General features: G+C 32.2%; 3 protein-coding genes across 3 annotated transcripts; 1 reads left to right on the top strand and 2 right to left on the bottom strand. All coding sequences in view use genetic code 12, as the record gives it.

Moving 5' to 3' along the window:
• Positions 1–3,725: 3,725 nt before the first annotated feature.
• On the top strand, positions 3,726–5,366 carry HGT1 (Hgt1p; the record flags this gene model as incomplete). The annotated part of the gene is made up of 1 exon (XM_064904691.1): positions 3,726–5,366. One exon carries the CDS (start codon positions 3,726–3,728, stop codon positions 5,364–5,366), a length of 1,641 nt encoding a protein of 546 aa, XP_064764750.1.
• Positions 5,367–6,390: 1,024 nt separating this feature from the next.
• DFJ63DRAFT_310565 (uncharacterized protein) lies at positions 6,391–6,954 on the bottom strand (the record flags this gene model as incomplete). The annotated part of the gene is made up of 1 exon (XM_064905616.1): positions 6,391–6,954. The coding sequence occupies one exon, from the start codon at positions 6,952–6,954 to the stop codon at positions 6,391–6,393; it is 564 nt and encodes a 187-aa protein (XP_064764749.1).
• Positions 6,955–10,435: 3,481 nt separating this feature from the next.
• On the bottom strand, positions 10,436–11,617 carry DFJ63DRAFT_310564 (uncharacterized protein; the record flags this gene model as incomplete). Its single annotated transcript, XM_064905615.1, has 1 exon — positions 10,436–11,617. One exon carries the CDS (start codon positions 11,615–11,617, stop codon positions 10,436–10,438), a length of 1,182 nt encoding a protein of 393 aa, XP_064764748.1.
• Between the last annotated feature and the right edge of the window lie 4,420 nt (positions 11,618–16,037).

Raw genomic sequence — 16,037 nt, 5'->3', positions numbered from 1 at the left:
CACATATGCTTTATAATTTAACATTCAAGATAACAACCCAGAATAACAGGATTGGGTTTGAGATATTCGATCAGCGAAAACTGATAACAATATAAGTATTATGAGAAATAAACTAGGTATATTTGCAACAAAATCAGACATTTTTTCATTAATCTTGGCGACATTTATGTACGATGTTCCTGTTGCTTTAGCCAAAAGCTTGACAAGAATAATAAATCAGATTTGATAATGACATCGATATTGACATAAATGTACGTATACATAAATTCATATCTAGGTAAAAAATCAAGGATTTACATAAAAACAGACATTAGTGGCTTAAGTCTCATCCTGGGGTAATCGGATTATTTTGATGATTAATATTTTCTATTCTGTAGTTCAGTCTGAAAAATAACCTTCGGAATATCCTAACCACAAAAAAAGATAATCCGCGACAGTCAAGAAAAATCATTTTCTGTTTAAACTATACATGGCTCTAAAACGGAACTTAACCAGGCTCAAACAACAAACTTAACGAAACAAAGCCCATATCGATAAGATAACTTTATGACATGTATAACACAGTGAATTTGGAAAAGAATTTTAAAATTCTTTAGCATAAGGAAAATCAGAGAATATTATTCGCAAAGAGGAGGGAATGAAGGTGATTTAAGTATGTCTTTTATATCAAATTGGGAAATGTAAATGAAGTATAGAGCCATTGCAATAAATACAACGTTGCTTAAATTTCTTTCCGTTTATAATTAGGCCGTACTATTAACTGTTATAAATCGGACAATAATTACGAAAACAACGAATCGAAGGATCCCCATCTATACTTTGCCTTACCCCAATCCAACAAAAATAGGGGTTTATCCCCTTCCTCGTCTTCACTTGATCAAAACTGACTAAAATTTAGATAGAAAATAAAGAAAAATAAACGGATCGGATTTTGACTCAACTAACCCACTTTTCTCCACTTTTTAAAAATACCGCAAGGGGCTTTTTAAGAGGGGTATACCCAAAAGTAGAAAATTCTTTACAGATATTCGCTTCTAGACTGTAACGTTACAGTATATTCTAGTGACATCAGTTGCTGTAAATGGAAAATAGCTCGCCAACGGAATAAATTAGTTAGAAGAGGTGCTGTGATTACCAACACAATCAGAAAACTTTGAGGAGAATCAACGTAAATCTGATAGATGACAACAATGGTCTGATTACAAAGCATAAAGGGATTTCAGACGAATCAGGAAATGTAAAGATATCAAAGCTATAGACCTGTTTGGTGATGGCTAGAAAATAATCAATTATAAAGATTAACTCATAAGACAAGGAGTAAATAATACTTGATTTAAATTGAAATAAAATATTAACCCCACCCAACAACCCACTTTTTTAATTAAACTCTTGCAGACATTTTCGTAAATGTATATGGAGACCAAATTAGTTAACAATTGAAGTGAAATTAGATAAAGACGACAAGTATTACAAAAATAAAAAAGTATGAGATCTTAGAGGCAGTCCCGGATTATATTCTTTATTATTTTTTAACAAAATGGAGAAATTAATTGAAACAGACGAATAAAATCTCACCATTGATAACTCAAACCTCCTTAAAGTTAAGTAACTATTTACTATTTTTTGATTTTGTTGCCCAATAAAATGTATACGGTGAGAATAGTCCAGGCGGATAAATAGTGGAATTATTAAATTCACCTGGTTATGTGTAATTAATAAAATTAGCAAAGTGGGGAAAAACTTTATGCATAAAGATAATTGGTATTATTAATAGTAATTAATAATTATTATCTAAAACGAACTGGAAAAACCTTTTAAGTAAAATTACACAAAAATAATTCTTCCGAAATGTGAGAACACTCCAAATTAAGATCTACCAGCACATGAAAATGTCTGACTTCGACACTAGCGAGATGGTTAAAATTTAGCATCGATTATTTGCTCTTAAGTCTATCTTCATTCCATCTGCTTCCTTTACTTAGAACTAGAAATCCAAAGATGAGATATATTAAGGTAAACCTATTGAAAATGATTACGTTAAAACCCCAAAGCCAGTCAATAAAATTTTTTTCCTCATGCATAATAAATATCCGCAAAAGTTTATTTAGAGGTGGGGGAGTTTATGCAGACATTTCTTTTATCTAAATGCGGAAAGGTTGTGTTTTTGTCAGATTTCTTTAAATAGTTTTCATTCCCGCTGGAATAAATGAGCGGTCAGCGACAAAATAAAAGTTTAAGTTATCAAGGAACATTTGACTAATATTTCGAAACATTCGTTAGAAAAGCATGACTTACAGAAATAGGCATACAATCGAGCAACAGTAAAGTAATGATATGTATAAGCAGTTAGAAATAGGTCATTCATATGCAGTTCATTGGTTTTACGAACCGTTTAACTATTACTATATTTGAACACGCTACTAATTCTTTAATTTACTTATTTGTTTGTTTATTTGTTTTAGTGAGTGAAATAATAAAAAAAGAAATGAAACTTCTGTATGTGGTAAAAAATCAATATTTTGTGTTAGTCTCAGCGGTACAACCAAAACATATGATTTTTATTTTTTTTTTCGTTTCCCAGCTACCACTTTTGATGGTGCGATACAACATAAAATGCTAATAGATATCGATTATTTTGAATAGATATCATCAGATTAAAAGTTTAGAGCATTAAAAATAATTGAAATGAATGGTATGATGATAGATTTGACCCTTACAAAACAATAATAATAGTTTGCCGTCTGATTCAATATTATAGTTGAGCGGGATAAAATTTTATCACAAGTGTTACTTCAGAGGTCCAGGGGAAAATTTTTTTCACTTCCCTAAAATTATTCCTTACTACCTAATAGTTCGGTGCAAAAGTTTCTTTTAATCGCCCTAAACCGACATGCAAGTAGATAGTCATCTCCTTCACTTAAACTAATACTTTGAATCATTACAGCTTATAGTATAATGTATAGTGTAGCATGAAGTACATATTAGCAGTACAGATTCAAGTCTAGATCATAATCTAAGAATAATGAGTATTGTAATTCCGTATATCGTGCAATAGTTGGGAAGTTGGTTCTTTCCACGGATCAGAATCATGGACACCTGTTAACATATTCAAAGAGTAAATGCACAAAGTTGTTACTAATATCCACCACCTAAAGTTTATCATCAACAGCTTAAAATATTTGACAAAAGGTAAATTTGGATTGGGGAAATTAATGTATGAGTCTGGAGTAAATATCTGGGGCAAATATAGTTTAATCATATCTTTGCCGCTCGTAACTGAGACAATTTCAGTTTTACACATATTAAGGGAAAACAAATGATCCTTTTCTGCAATAAAATCCGATTGCAAATGACAAAAAAAAAGAAATTCAAAAAATGTCTGCTCCAAAGTTTAGAAATCTGACACATTACACGGGAGAATTCTAAATTGCCCCACACGAAATTATTTTTTATTCAGTTTTTGTCGGATTCTTGAGCTGCATGCACAACGCCAAATATACTCTTTTTGCAATAAGGAAAAATTTTTTATTGCTAGGGTGGGTATTAATCCAGATTTCTCCATTGTTAATATGCATTTCCCCAAATTCATATATGATATTGAACACTCCCCAGGAAACTATAAATTGGGGTTGAATTTTCCCCAAATTCTAATTTCAAATCTGTTTTCTTTCTATTATCATTACGACTTTCCTAATTATATATCTTCAATAAGTTAAAGTTTTATAATGGCTTACGAAGATAAATTGGTTCAACCTGCCTTAAAGGTTAGATTAATTTTCGATTCCTTCCCAAATATCTATAATGTTTATATTATTGCTGCTATTTCTTGTATCGCCGGTATGATGTTCGGTTTTGATATTTCATCAATGTCTGCTTTCGTCAGTGAAGATTCATATCTTAAATTTTTCAATACACCTAGTGCTAATGTCCAAGGTTTCATTACTTCTTGTATGGCTTTAGGTTCTTTCTTTGGTTCTATTGCATCTACTTTCGTTTCTGAACCATTTGGTAGAAGATTATCCTTAGTAATTTGTGCTTTCTTGTGGATGGTTGGTGCTGCTATTCAATCTTCATCTCAAAACAGAGCCCAATTAATGGTTGGACGTATTATTTCTGGTCTCGGTGTTGGTTTTGGTTCATCTGTTGCTCCAGTTTACGGTGCTGAATTGGCTCCAAGAAAGATCAGAGGTATGATTGGTGGTATTTTCCAATTCTCTGTTACTATGGGTATCTTGATTATGTTCTACATTTGTTACGGATTACATTTCATTAACGGTGTTGGTGCATTTAGAATCGCTTGGGCTATCCAAATTGTTCCAGGTTTAGTTTTATTCGTTGGTTGTTTCTTCATTCCAGAATCTCCAAGATGGTTAGCCAAGAACGGTTACTGGGAAGAAGCTGAATTCATTGTTGCTAAAATCCAAGCTAAAGGTAATAGAGAAGATCCAGATGTCTTAATTGAAATCTCTGAAATTAAAGATCAAATTTTACTTGAAGAAAACATTAAGGCTTTTACTTATCTTGATTTATTCAGAAAGAAGTATCTTGTTAGAACTATCACTGCTATCTTTGCTCAAATCTGGCAACAATTAACCGGTATGAATGTTATGATGTACTATATTGTTTATATTTTCAGTATGGCCGGTTACAGTGGTAATGCTAACTTAGTTGCTTCATCTATTCAATATGTTTTAAACGCTGCTACTACTGTTCCAGCCTTATGGTTAATGGATAAAGTCGGTAGAAGAAAGGTTTTGATTACTGGTGCTATTATGATGATGATTTTCCAATCCGGTGTTGCTGGTATCTTAGGTAACTACTCAGTTCCAGTTCCAGGTGGTGTCAACGGTAATGATACTGTCAAAATTGAAATCCCAGCCTCTAACAAAAATGCCGCTAGAGGTGTTATTGCTTGTTGTTATTTATTCGTCTGTTCCTTTGCCATGTCATGGGGTGTTGGTATCTGGGTCTACTGTTCTGAAGTTTGGGGTGACTCTGCTTCTAGACAAAGAGGTGCTGCTGTTGCCGCTGCTGCTAATTGGATTATCAATTTCGCTATTGCTATGTATACTCCAAGTTCATTCAAGAACATTACCTGGAAGACTTATATTATCTACGCTGTCTGTTGTTTAGCTATGGCTATCCATGTCTACTTCGGTTTCCCAGAAACTAAAGGTAAGAGATTGGAAGAAATTGGTCAAATGTGGGATGAAAAGGTTCCAGCCTGGAAATCTACCTCATGGCAACCACATGTTCCATTATTATCTGATGCTGAATTAGCTCACAAGATGAACGTGGAACACAAAGAAGGTGGTGATTTAATGACTCCAGAAACTGGTTCATCCGCCGAAAAAGAACAAGTTTAAATAAATTAAACTTCAATACAAAAACTATTGATTTCAATTGATGCTTTTAATGATTTCTAGATATACTAAAGGATGTATTTCATAATTTTTTTTAAATAGTTAGTTTACTTCTCCTTCAATATCACTTTAATTTACGAATATTATAATATTTTATTATTACTTTTAAAATCTTTTAGAATAGTATACAAGTGCTTACGGCGAAATGGAAGCAATTCTTGTAACAAATAATTTGTACGGCAGAACTTCCTTAAATTGGTTCCTTATGCCCCATTTTGTACACAGATAATATAAATCACTATTAGAATAGATTTTTGTCTGATAGCGTCATTTTTTGTATAACCATACTCGCATTGCATGGACTTCGATTAGAGTTGACCGACTACATATCGATACAAATGAAGTTTGGGGTAATTAAGGGATGTATAATCAAACTGAGGGGAACCAGATAATTATTTGGCGTTTCAATAGATAACAACATTGGGGGTTAAGCCGTTGATTGTATTGTTCCAATTTTACTTTCTACCCCAACTTTAAAAAATTATAAAATAAATAAACAATAGCAATGAAATCTTTAAAAAAAAAGGTTATTACGTTACATCTTAATTTTATTATTTTACATGACCCATCACCCAGATTCAATATAATTTATCCTTTAGTAAAATTAATTTTAAAAGTTCTGTCAGACAAAAAAGTGACTGAAAATAGCATTTCTTTTTTTTCGTCATTATTTCTTTTTATGAGGGACACACGGAAAAACTCTGACGAGCAAATCAAAAATTTTTTTAACACCCCACACAAATTTTAAGGGAATAGAATGGCTTTAGAATTAAAAATTTTGCTACAATTTTTATAACATGGGTAATAATAAATTATACATTTTAAGATTGTAAAATATAGAAATTAAACGAATATAAAGTAACAAACTAATACACTTTTACGAAAGGTATTGTCTTGTATGAAAAGGAAAAAACTGAAGAGGGTAACATTACCATATCACAAAAGTGTAAATGTAGATAAAGTTAGCTTAGATAAGACCAGCTAATGGAGCTAAAGCTAATAAGAACATACCGGCTTTAACATTGTTACCGGCACCTTCGTAGACTGGAACTGAGGTAGCATTCTTTCTAAGGGTACTGTAGATATCAACAGTGGTGGTAACAGCTGGTTTTGGAGCAACGGTGGTTGGAGCTGGAGCTGGAGCTGGAGCTTGACTGGTTGGAGCTGGGGCTGGAGCTGGAGCTGGAGCTTTACTAGTTGGAGCAACTGGAGCTGGGGTCTTGGATGCTTCTTCAGTGATTTCACAGATGGTAGTGTAAACAGTTTCAACACCGTGAACAGTGGTGGTAGTAACAACCTTGGTAGCTGAAACAACTTTTTCAGTACATACACTAACTTCTTCACAAGAAGTAATGGTGAGTAAGGTGGTTGACCATTCAGTTTCAGTGAGGGTGGTGTTAGAAACAGCAGCGGCGGCTAAGGTGGTGAAAGCGGCAACAGATAAGATTGATGAGAATTGCATTTTTAAACGAGTGTATAGGTTAGGGTATGAACTTTGGAGATAATTAAAAAAGAATAAATTAATATTCATACTGAATTATATTTAAAGAAATATGACCCTATTTATATTTTCTTCTACTACGAGTGCTCCTCCTCCTCTCTTTGTTTTGTTTATAACATTACTGATACTTGTAAAGCTTAAAGACTAAATTGGCAACCTCGTCATAAAATCACCATACAAAATTTTAATAGACTGCGAAATAAATGTAAACAAATCAAGAAAAAAATAGCTTAAAAGAAAAACACCACGCCAATTTTTAAGAAGATTGAAATGGAACAAGAAAAAAAAGTGGTGCTGTTTCCTTATGATCTTTACTCTGGGAGTGATCCCATTGGTTAGAGGCTAGGGGATTTTATTCCACAAGCAGGGTCAATGGAACAGTATCGAACCAAGAATATACATGCTTTCTTGGTAGTTAACGTAACAACGTAGCTAGTTACCGTGAATCTGAATCTGATTATAATCTCATAGACAATAAACTATAATGAGGTAAATGATCAACCCTTGTGAAACATATTCTCAAAAATTAGAGAAAAAAATAACGGAGTTTAAGCAGTTAAATTGCTGTCCGGGTTTATGGACTCTTGAAACGAATCAACAAATAGTGATGATGATGCTACTACTATACCAATATGAAGTTTCCAATTACTCCTATACCCAATTAATAAATACTAAGAAAAAACCATAAAAAAGTGACAAGCTTTTTTTCATCAATTTTCCGAATTAGGAAGGAGACTTTCTCAATTTATAAAAATGGGACAAGCAAAACACTATTTAGGTGACTTTTCAACTCAACTGGGTACACTTTTAGTAACAAGCTACATAACCTTGTAAAAGTATATAAGGACACAAGAAGCCATGGTTCGCAGAGGTACCTAGACATGTGGAAAGAGAGGGGTGTTTAAGGTTATTTAAATGGTGACCCATGAACAGCGCCATTCCATTAATTGAATAAATCTCTATAGTGAGGATATTTCTGTAATTGTAATAAAGCCATATCAACAACACATTGGCTACTTGTCGTGCCATTTATATACAGGTCCCCAGGAGCGATTTAATTTGATTTTGACATTCATATAATTGGATTCTCGTAACAAATTGATTCTTTCACAAACGAAGAGACTGTCACAAACATCAATTGGGTAACTGTTTTCTTGGAGTCAAAGGCATTATATCTTCTATCTTAACAATTGTAAGGGACAATGACCTCGTAGATGATAACCGCGTTTTGAGTACTTGATATAAAGTGATCATATCATGATGAACTAGGGTTTACCATAACAATAGGTTTGTTGATATCCACAAAGACACGAACGAAGAATAAACAAACCAATTTTTTTCTTCATTTTTTCTTCTCCAGTTTGCACGACTTTGGTTTCAATTATGAACGTGACTTTGATCACGATATATTTTGGTCCCATGTTGTAATGCACATGATTTGTTCCACCTGACCAACTTCAACAAAAAATACAGTAAGTTTTAGCCAATTGAAGCTTTGAGAAGAATAGCCAGCAAATTTAGATGTTAATATCGATTATAGCATCTATATCTCAGTGAAAAGCAGATTCGCATGACGATTGTTTGAAGTAAACTATAACAAACCATGTTGTACATAGGACTTATGATTCTACATTATATACTAATTGTTACCCCCTTATCCATGACATTTATTTAAACAAAATTAAAAGCTGGTTTGTAAAACCAAAACCATTGTCGTTTTAAGTTTACATGTTAAGTATAACTTTAAAATAATTTACATTGAAAGGATCGAAGTTCAATAGAACACTGTATATAATTTAAAGTTTATTATCCTATCAGACATTCCAGCGTCGATACAGATGCCGAAATCAACTCCAAGAAAAATTTATAGTAGCATTTGACGTTAATGAAGCAAATCCTAAATATATTAGGCGCGTTCTAAACAACATTTGATAAATTTCGTAACCTTAATTACTCCTTCAAACAGTTCGTACATCAAATGATACATATATGGAACGCATCATTAAAGTTTAAATTGTCAGTGTAACATTTGGGAATTTAGATAATCTTGTAGATTACGAATACCTGATCATCAACATACCATATATTGAAAAACAAAATATATCAACAGGTAATCTTTTGGCGATTTGAAATATCGTGAAAAGGACAAAATCAAAACAATAATACACTATACTCGACAACATCGAACAATGACAGAAGTAACAATAAACGTTCCGCATTTGTTTGTGAGCACTGCTGTAGATAAAACTTCATGCTGTACTGTAGGCTGGTTTATTTCAATTTCTAAAATTTAAAAACAGGTGGCTGGCTATTGTTCTCTTTCTGTGCGAGATAAAACACGATCAGACAAAATTAAAAAAATTTTGATATCCCGATTTTTGAGGCGTGTGTCTTTTTAAATCAATTTTTCCAAATTGAGAAAAACCAATTCATTTGGCAGACAATTTAATACCCACTAATTTCGCAATCAGAAAAAGCCTACTAATAAATACCGATACCAGGTTTTACAACTACAATTATAAAGTGAATTTTTTTTTTAATTTTTTTTTTTATTGATATTAAAATAAGTTGAAGAAGTAAAAATAAGCACCATCTCTGAAAAAAGGAGATAGAAATATGTAATCCTCTCTAAGAATGCGTTTGATGAGGTAATAGATATATAATAAAGGAAAATAGTAAAGATACTTTGTAAAAACAATTTATAAAATGACCTTCGAACGAAATATTGTAACCAATTTCAAAATTGATCGTTATAGTAGAACATGGATAAACCAAAGACTAGATTAGATACTAGCAAAAAAACCGAAACATTAATTCTTTTTAATTTCTTAAAAAAAGCAAAAAAAGTATAATCAAAAAAATCATATTTGAAGTGACGTGATAATGATTAATTAATCCAAAACTTAACTTAATTCTTTTCCATTAAAAAGAAGATTTAATAAAATCAACTATAAAAATATAATTTCCATATATTTAATTTATAGTGAATAAATGAAACAAAAGTGGTATTAAAACATATAATACATCCTCAAAAAATAATGCATTCAAAGACATTATTGGAAACATATCTTTCTTTTTTTCCTATTTTTCTTGATTAAAATAAAAAATAAGTTGAAAAATAATAACAAATAAAACCAGGAATCAAAAAGACTTCCAAAAAAATTAAATAGTACGAAAATATAAACAGTTGATTTTAAAAAACATCTTTTGGATTAAAAAACTTGTTAAATGAATGAATAAAATGCTTGAATGAAATAATGGTTGATAAACTGAAAAATAATAAATAAAATTTAAACTCCAATTAATAAAAATCTTCAAATAATAATCTTTTTTGTATTGATTTATCTTCAATTGATTTGTTTATAAAAAAAATTAATAATTTGAACAAATTTAATTTAAAAATTAATCTGTATCAAAAAATATTAGTGTATGTTGAAAATAAAATAGTAGTGAAACAATGAAAACAGTCGTTCTTTATTAGATACATGCGATAGAAACTTAATTAACCTACTTATAATAAGTAAGCTAATGGAATTAAAGCTAAAGCTAATAAAGAAGCACCGAAGTTAGAGGCACCAGCTTCGTAAGTAGAAATGGCACCAGTAGATTCAGCAGCAACAGTGGCTGGGGTAGTACCTTCAGCAGCTGGAGCAGCGGTGGTACCTTCGGCAGCTGGAGCAGCTTCAGTTCCAGTAGCACCTGGAGCAACGGTAGCAGTTTCGGTGGTAGTGGTTTCTTCACCAGCTGGAGCAGCTGGGGTAGCAGCAGTAGCAGCAGTGGCTGGGGTAGTTTCAGTGGCTTCTTCAGCAGTGATTGGACAGTAAGTAGTGTAAACAGTAACTTCACCGTTAATAGTTTCAGTAGTTAAACCTGGGGTAGCTGGAACAGTGGTTTCGTGACAAGCATTGTTCTTACATGAAGTAATAGTAATGATAGTGGTAGATTCAAGAGTTTCAGTTTCAGTACCTTCTTCAGCAGTAAGTGGACAATAGGTAGTGTAAACAGTAACTTCACCGTTGATGGTTTCGGTGGTAACAGCTGGGGTAGCTGGAACGGTGGTGGCTTCACATTTGTTGTCAGAACAAGAAGTGATGGTAATAATAGTGGTAGATTCTAAAGTGGTGGTAACGGTACCTGGTAAGGTTTCAACACCGGAAGAAACTGGCATAGTAGATGGAGCAGAAGAAGCTGGAGCAGATGATGATGAAGAAAGAGCAACAACTGAGAAAGCTGAACCACTGACTAAAGTACCATCAACTGATTCTAAAGAAGCAGCAAAATCAGAAGCAGCATCTCTCTTAACTAAATCAGTTTCATCTTTGAATAATCTCTTTCTGATAGCAGCAGTAGAGTTGACAGCTGGAGTAGCTTCAACGTGAACTTGGTATAATGGAGCACCTGGTAAACCGAATAAATCAATAGCTGGAATGCTAATAACTCTACCGGCGTTAACAATATCAGTGAAAAATCTGGTATTTTGAGCAATAGAGTAATAGAATTCAATATTGTAATCTTCTGGAGAAACAAAGTTGAAGAAAGCTGGTAAGTTAGATGGGATGGTGAATGGACAAAGACCAGTGTCTAAGTCAACGATAGCAACTTCAACACCATTAACTAAACAAGCAACATCAATAGCGATGGCTTTAGATAAGACGGCAGCGGTAGCGATTAAACTCTTAATTGAGAACTTCATTGTAAAAATTAGCCTAAGTTTTGGGATGGAACGAGAGAATAAATTTAGACTTTTTCTAGTTATCTAAGAAAGGAAAAGAAAAGAAGAAACAAGAATAAGAAAAGGATTCTAAAATTGAATTGAAGATAATCTACAAAAGGGGGATCTATGGTTTATAAATATTTTAAGGGGATTCCTCTTCCTCATCTTTACTGGCTATAATTAGAGTAAACAGAATTTTTTTAATCAGTTTTTTGCGATAAAAACTTAACCCCCATGCACTGCAACTTCAAAAATATTAAAAAATAAAAAATAAAAAAAATAAAACAATGAAATCTCAAAAAATAATTTGTTTTTGGCCATTTGTTTACATTTACCACATTTTACTGGTTATTCATCTGTTGATGCATTACGCAATGCGCGCAAGAGCTGTAAACTGTAAATTACAAAAATATGTTACTCACATTAGTGTAATATTACATAAAATAAATTACAAATTAATAAAAAAAGAAAAAAAGAAAAATAACTATTTGCCTAACCGCAGTTTGTGACAAACCGATGCAAACTTTACGGTAATTGCTGAGAATTAGGCAGATATTAACAGTATTAAGGATTTTGTTAGGTGCCACTGGGTGATGAAATGCCAGCATTATTGGCACTCTAGTGAATAAATTAGTGGAAATGGCTGAGGAGTGCTTAAGTTAATGGTGATATGGAATCATTTAATTCTACCTAAGAACAATCAAAAGTTAAATTTAGATTCAAGATTCTACATTGGATTGAGGCAGTTATGTCTAGATGTGTTGAAGTAAGTGACCCATAAAATATCATTGATAACAATGGCAAATAATATAATCACATCTTAAAAATACATTCCCAATACCACTTTGGTTTTATTTTTTTTTCTCCAACAATCATTCTATCAAAACTATAAAATGTTTTTTCTCACTGTATTTGAGATAGTAGTACGATTATAATGTTCTAGTCTGGTAATTGAGCTCTTCAAGAATCAAAGAGATGAAATGTGTAACCACAGATTGAAGGAGTTATATCCCTACCTACAAGTTTGTAATTTATTCTATACATTTAGTTGTCAGTAATCATTGCATGCTCTTTATTTTCAGGTTTGCTCACTAAATTATTTCTCTGCAAGGCTATGTTCGAGAGCGTAGGAAAAAACAATTGGGTGATCTCCATTCTTCCCTAATTTCGACATTCGCTATGTTAAGTAAGACTTGCGATGAGCGTCAATTGCCTCGAAATGATCTGTTTATGACTGAATGTTATTCTATGGAAGAGGGCCCCTTCAGCTGCTATACATAACGTCACATAGAGATGCTTCTGAAATTCACCATATTAAAATTAAAATTGCCTTATTTTTCAAATTTGAATAGAATTAAAGAACTAGACTAAATAAGCTGCCAAACTAAAACTCAAATTAGTGAAGAGGTGATCTAAAGCACTACGGCTACCAAGGATAATTTGTTATCGCAGGGGCAGAAAAAAAAAGAAGGTTTGGAAAAGCTCTTGGAAATAAGCTTTAAGCAAAATCCTCCTCACTAGCTATGATGAACAAGAAAATCGTTGCTAATAATAGTAAAATAATATTATTTTGGCCTCACCTTATTATTTCAGCTTATAATAATGACATTGTCAGGTCAATAGTTTGCTTTTTGTTTACATTTCTTAGAGCTGATTTATTACGAATTGGGAAAAATTTTCAACTAATTCAGAAATCTGAGCGTGTTCCTCAAAATCAAAAAAGGAGGTGTTTTACAGTTTATAAACCTGTAAATCTGCCATTGTAAAAATTTCTTTTTTTCCCTCACTTTTATTTTTGCATTTATTATTTTTAATTACTTCTCTGATCCGTGTTGCATGGTTAAGGGAAATCCTAAAGATGATAGTATTGCCGCCAGAACTACAGTAACGGTAAACACATATAAGAAATGAATTAGACAGAGCATGGCATGCTTCATCACTATTTTCTAGGGAAGTTATGGTTAATTCATTTCATATTATCACCAAGGGTGGAATTTCACATCCGTTATAAAGAGTACCTTCAAAACGTCCAAATCCAATTACACAATTAAAACAATGGATTGAAATCAAACAATAATTTCCCGTAGATGTGCTGAATAAAAATACCAATCTCATCGGGAATGTGTAGTGCACTTAAAATCAAAAAGGTACTCACTCATTGTGGTATTTGCCACTATCAAGTCAAGATCCCTGTTCTACACAATGGCCGGCGCTAAAGTACAATAGAAACGAACCTTGTGGTACACTTTTTATTTTTCTTTGTGAGTTTTTTTGCTTGCGTTGACATTTTACAGGTTAACTTTAGATTTCAAGAACCGTGAGGAATGAAAAAAAATCACTTGCATAGACATAATTAAGCATAGTACAGTAAGCCTACTCCTACAATAAATACAATGAAATTTACTGCTGTATCTAAAGTTTAACTATTTCAAGTTTCTTAGCTGATTTGAAAATGTCAATGGGATGAGGTTAGATTTAAAGAATGTCGATTGTGGGCTCTCACTATGTTCTGAATTAGGCATGGTGGTTACTTCTTTGAACGAATGCAATTCGATGTGATATATGCTATTGCGTTTCGTTTGAGTTTCTCGTTTCGTTTCAGTAGATTCGTTCAAGCAAGAGGTCTGAAATTTTGTATATTTATGGTGGTCTAACCTAACCATTATATTAATTATCATAAATCCATTTTAGATTTGTAAGATGGAATTGCGAAAAAATTTAGTCATTCAACACAACGTTTTCAATCTTATTTTATTTTTGAGGCAACTCTCTACTTCTTAATTGAGATAACAGCTCCGTTAAATTAGGTACCAACCATCATTAAGCTAAGGCAGTCAAGTCGATAAGAATGTTGAAGTTGATTTGAGGCTGTCTTAAACTTTCATGTATTGCGTTCTCAAGTAGCATTCTTTATATATGTGTTTTCAGAGTTGCATTTTCGTAAGAAATTGCACCACTTTGACCACATTAAACTATCTCATAGTTTATAATGAATATCTTTTTGATAACAAACAATCTAATAATTTAAACTATAAATAAAACAAAAAAGAATTTAATGTATGTAGATGTATCCATACAGTTCCTAATCCAATCAAGAAATAGATGATTTAAGCTAATATCCCCTTACTTGATAATGTTTTTTTCATCTTCCTTGTGGCAAATAGACTAAACCGACCTCAATTAATTCAGTTTTGGCAGTCAGTATACTAACTTCAGCTCTATTATAAACAAACAAAACGCATTGAACTATTTACCTATTAGTTATTTGTACTTATTACTGATACTAAGGTTATAAAATATCTGCTACCGCGAACAATAAGGTTAAAAAATATTGTTCAACGTGGGGGTATAGATACCAAAAAGCTTTTTAGTGTTATTTTTTTTAAATATAATAATCCATGAGCGGCAGTCTCTCTTCCAAATCCGTTTATATTGCAGTTAGGGTAATTTTTATTTTATATGTTGAATTCATTAATAATAACTAGAAGAAAGGAATAAATTGAGCTTAAACCTTTATTTGGTGTTTCAACTTGAATGATAACACCATCAGATGGATGCATGAGTCTTAAAAATATGGTGGAGAAAGCAATCTACAATAATAATCAAGTAGAATGAATTAGAGTTTTAATTCATCATCAATTTCTATTACTTTAACTTTCACCCCCTAAACTTTAACTTTTCAGCCCAGTTGACTAATCTTAAACTGCCATAATAATAATTTTTTATTGCAACAAACATCTGGAAAGGTAGTGCAATGATCCAAATGTGTTAAAAGTTATCTATATTTTTTAGTTCGTATAGGATTCATAACAAAATGAGGTATAAATTTGCGAACCTTCAAACTATCTATCTACGATAAGGTGTTAACGCTCCTTCCTACCCTTTACTAAACCTTCGTTTGGTTTAGGGGGAATTGCCATTTGGGTAATTAAAGGCATGAACGATGAGAGAAAACGATATGTAATTACATGATAACTAATTAAAACATCTCATTAAAGCAATTATGATTAGCGGCACCAGAAATTTATTGAAGTTAAAGGGGAGGATTATATCCTGATCTTTTGCTAGGGGTTTCTAGTATTTTCTTTCTAGTGTGAAAATAAATTGATTTTTAAAAATAGTATCAATGTATCTCCTCCTTTGTGGGAAATTATTTTTAGTTGTGTAGACCCAATCTCTTGTTTAAAATACAATTGAGAAGATATCTTAACCTTTCTTATCGTATGAGAAGTAGTAATCGCTCTTGGAAGTTTTATACAATTAATACTAAATGAATACCTTATGGTATTAAATCTTTGATGAGTTACTATTAACAAGTCACCGGTCATATTTCCATCACATAAGGAGATCATCGAAGATTTGTTCAACAAATTGGAGTGCGTCTCTCAGTAATCGTAGC

This window comes from Scheffersomyces coipomensis (genome assembly GCF_036884675.1).
Source record: "Scheffersomyces coipomensis strain NRRL Y-17651 chromosome Unknown DFJ63scaffold_1, whole genome shotgun sequence".
In the NCBI taxonomy this organism is placed as follows: Eukaryota; Fungi; Ascomycota; class Pichiomycetes; order Serinales; family Debaryomycetaceae; genus Scheffersomyces; species Scheffersomyces coipomensis.
The sequence above is the reverse complement of the archived record's forward strand: the minus strand, read 5'-3'. Positions and strand labels throughout refer to the sequence as shown.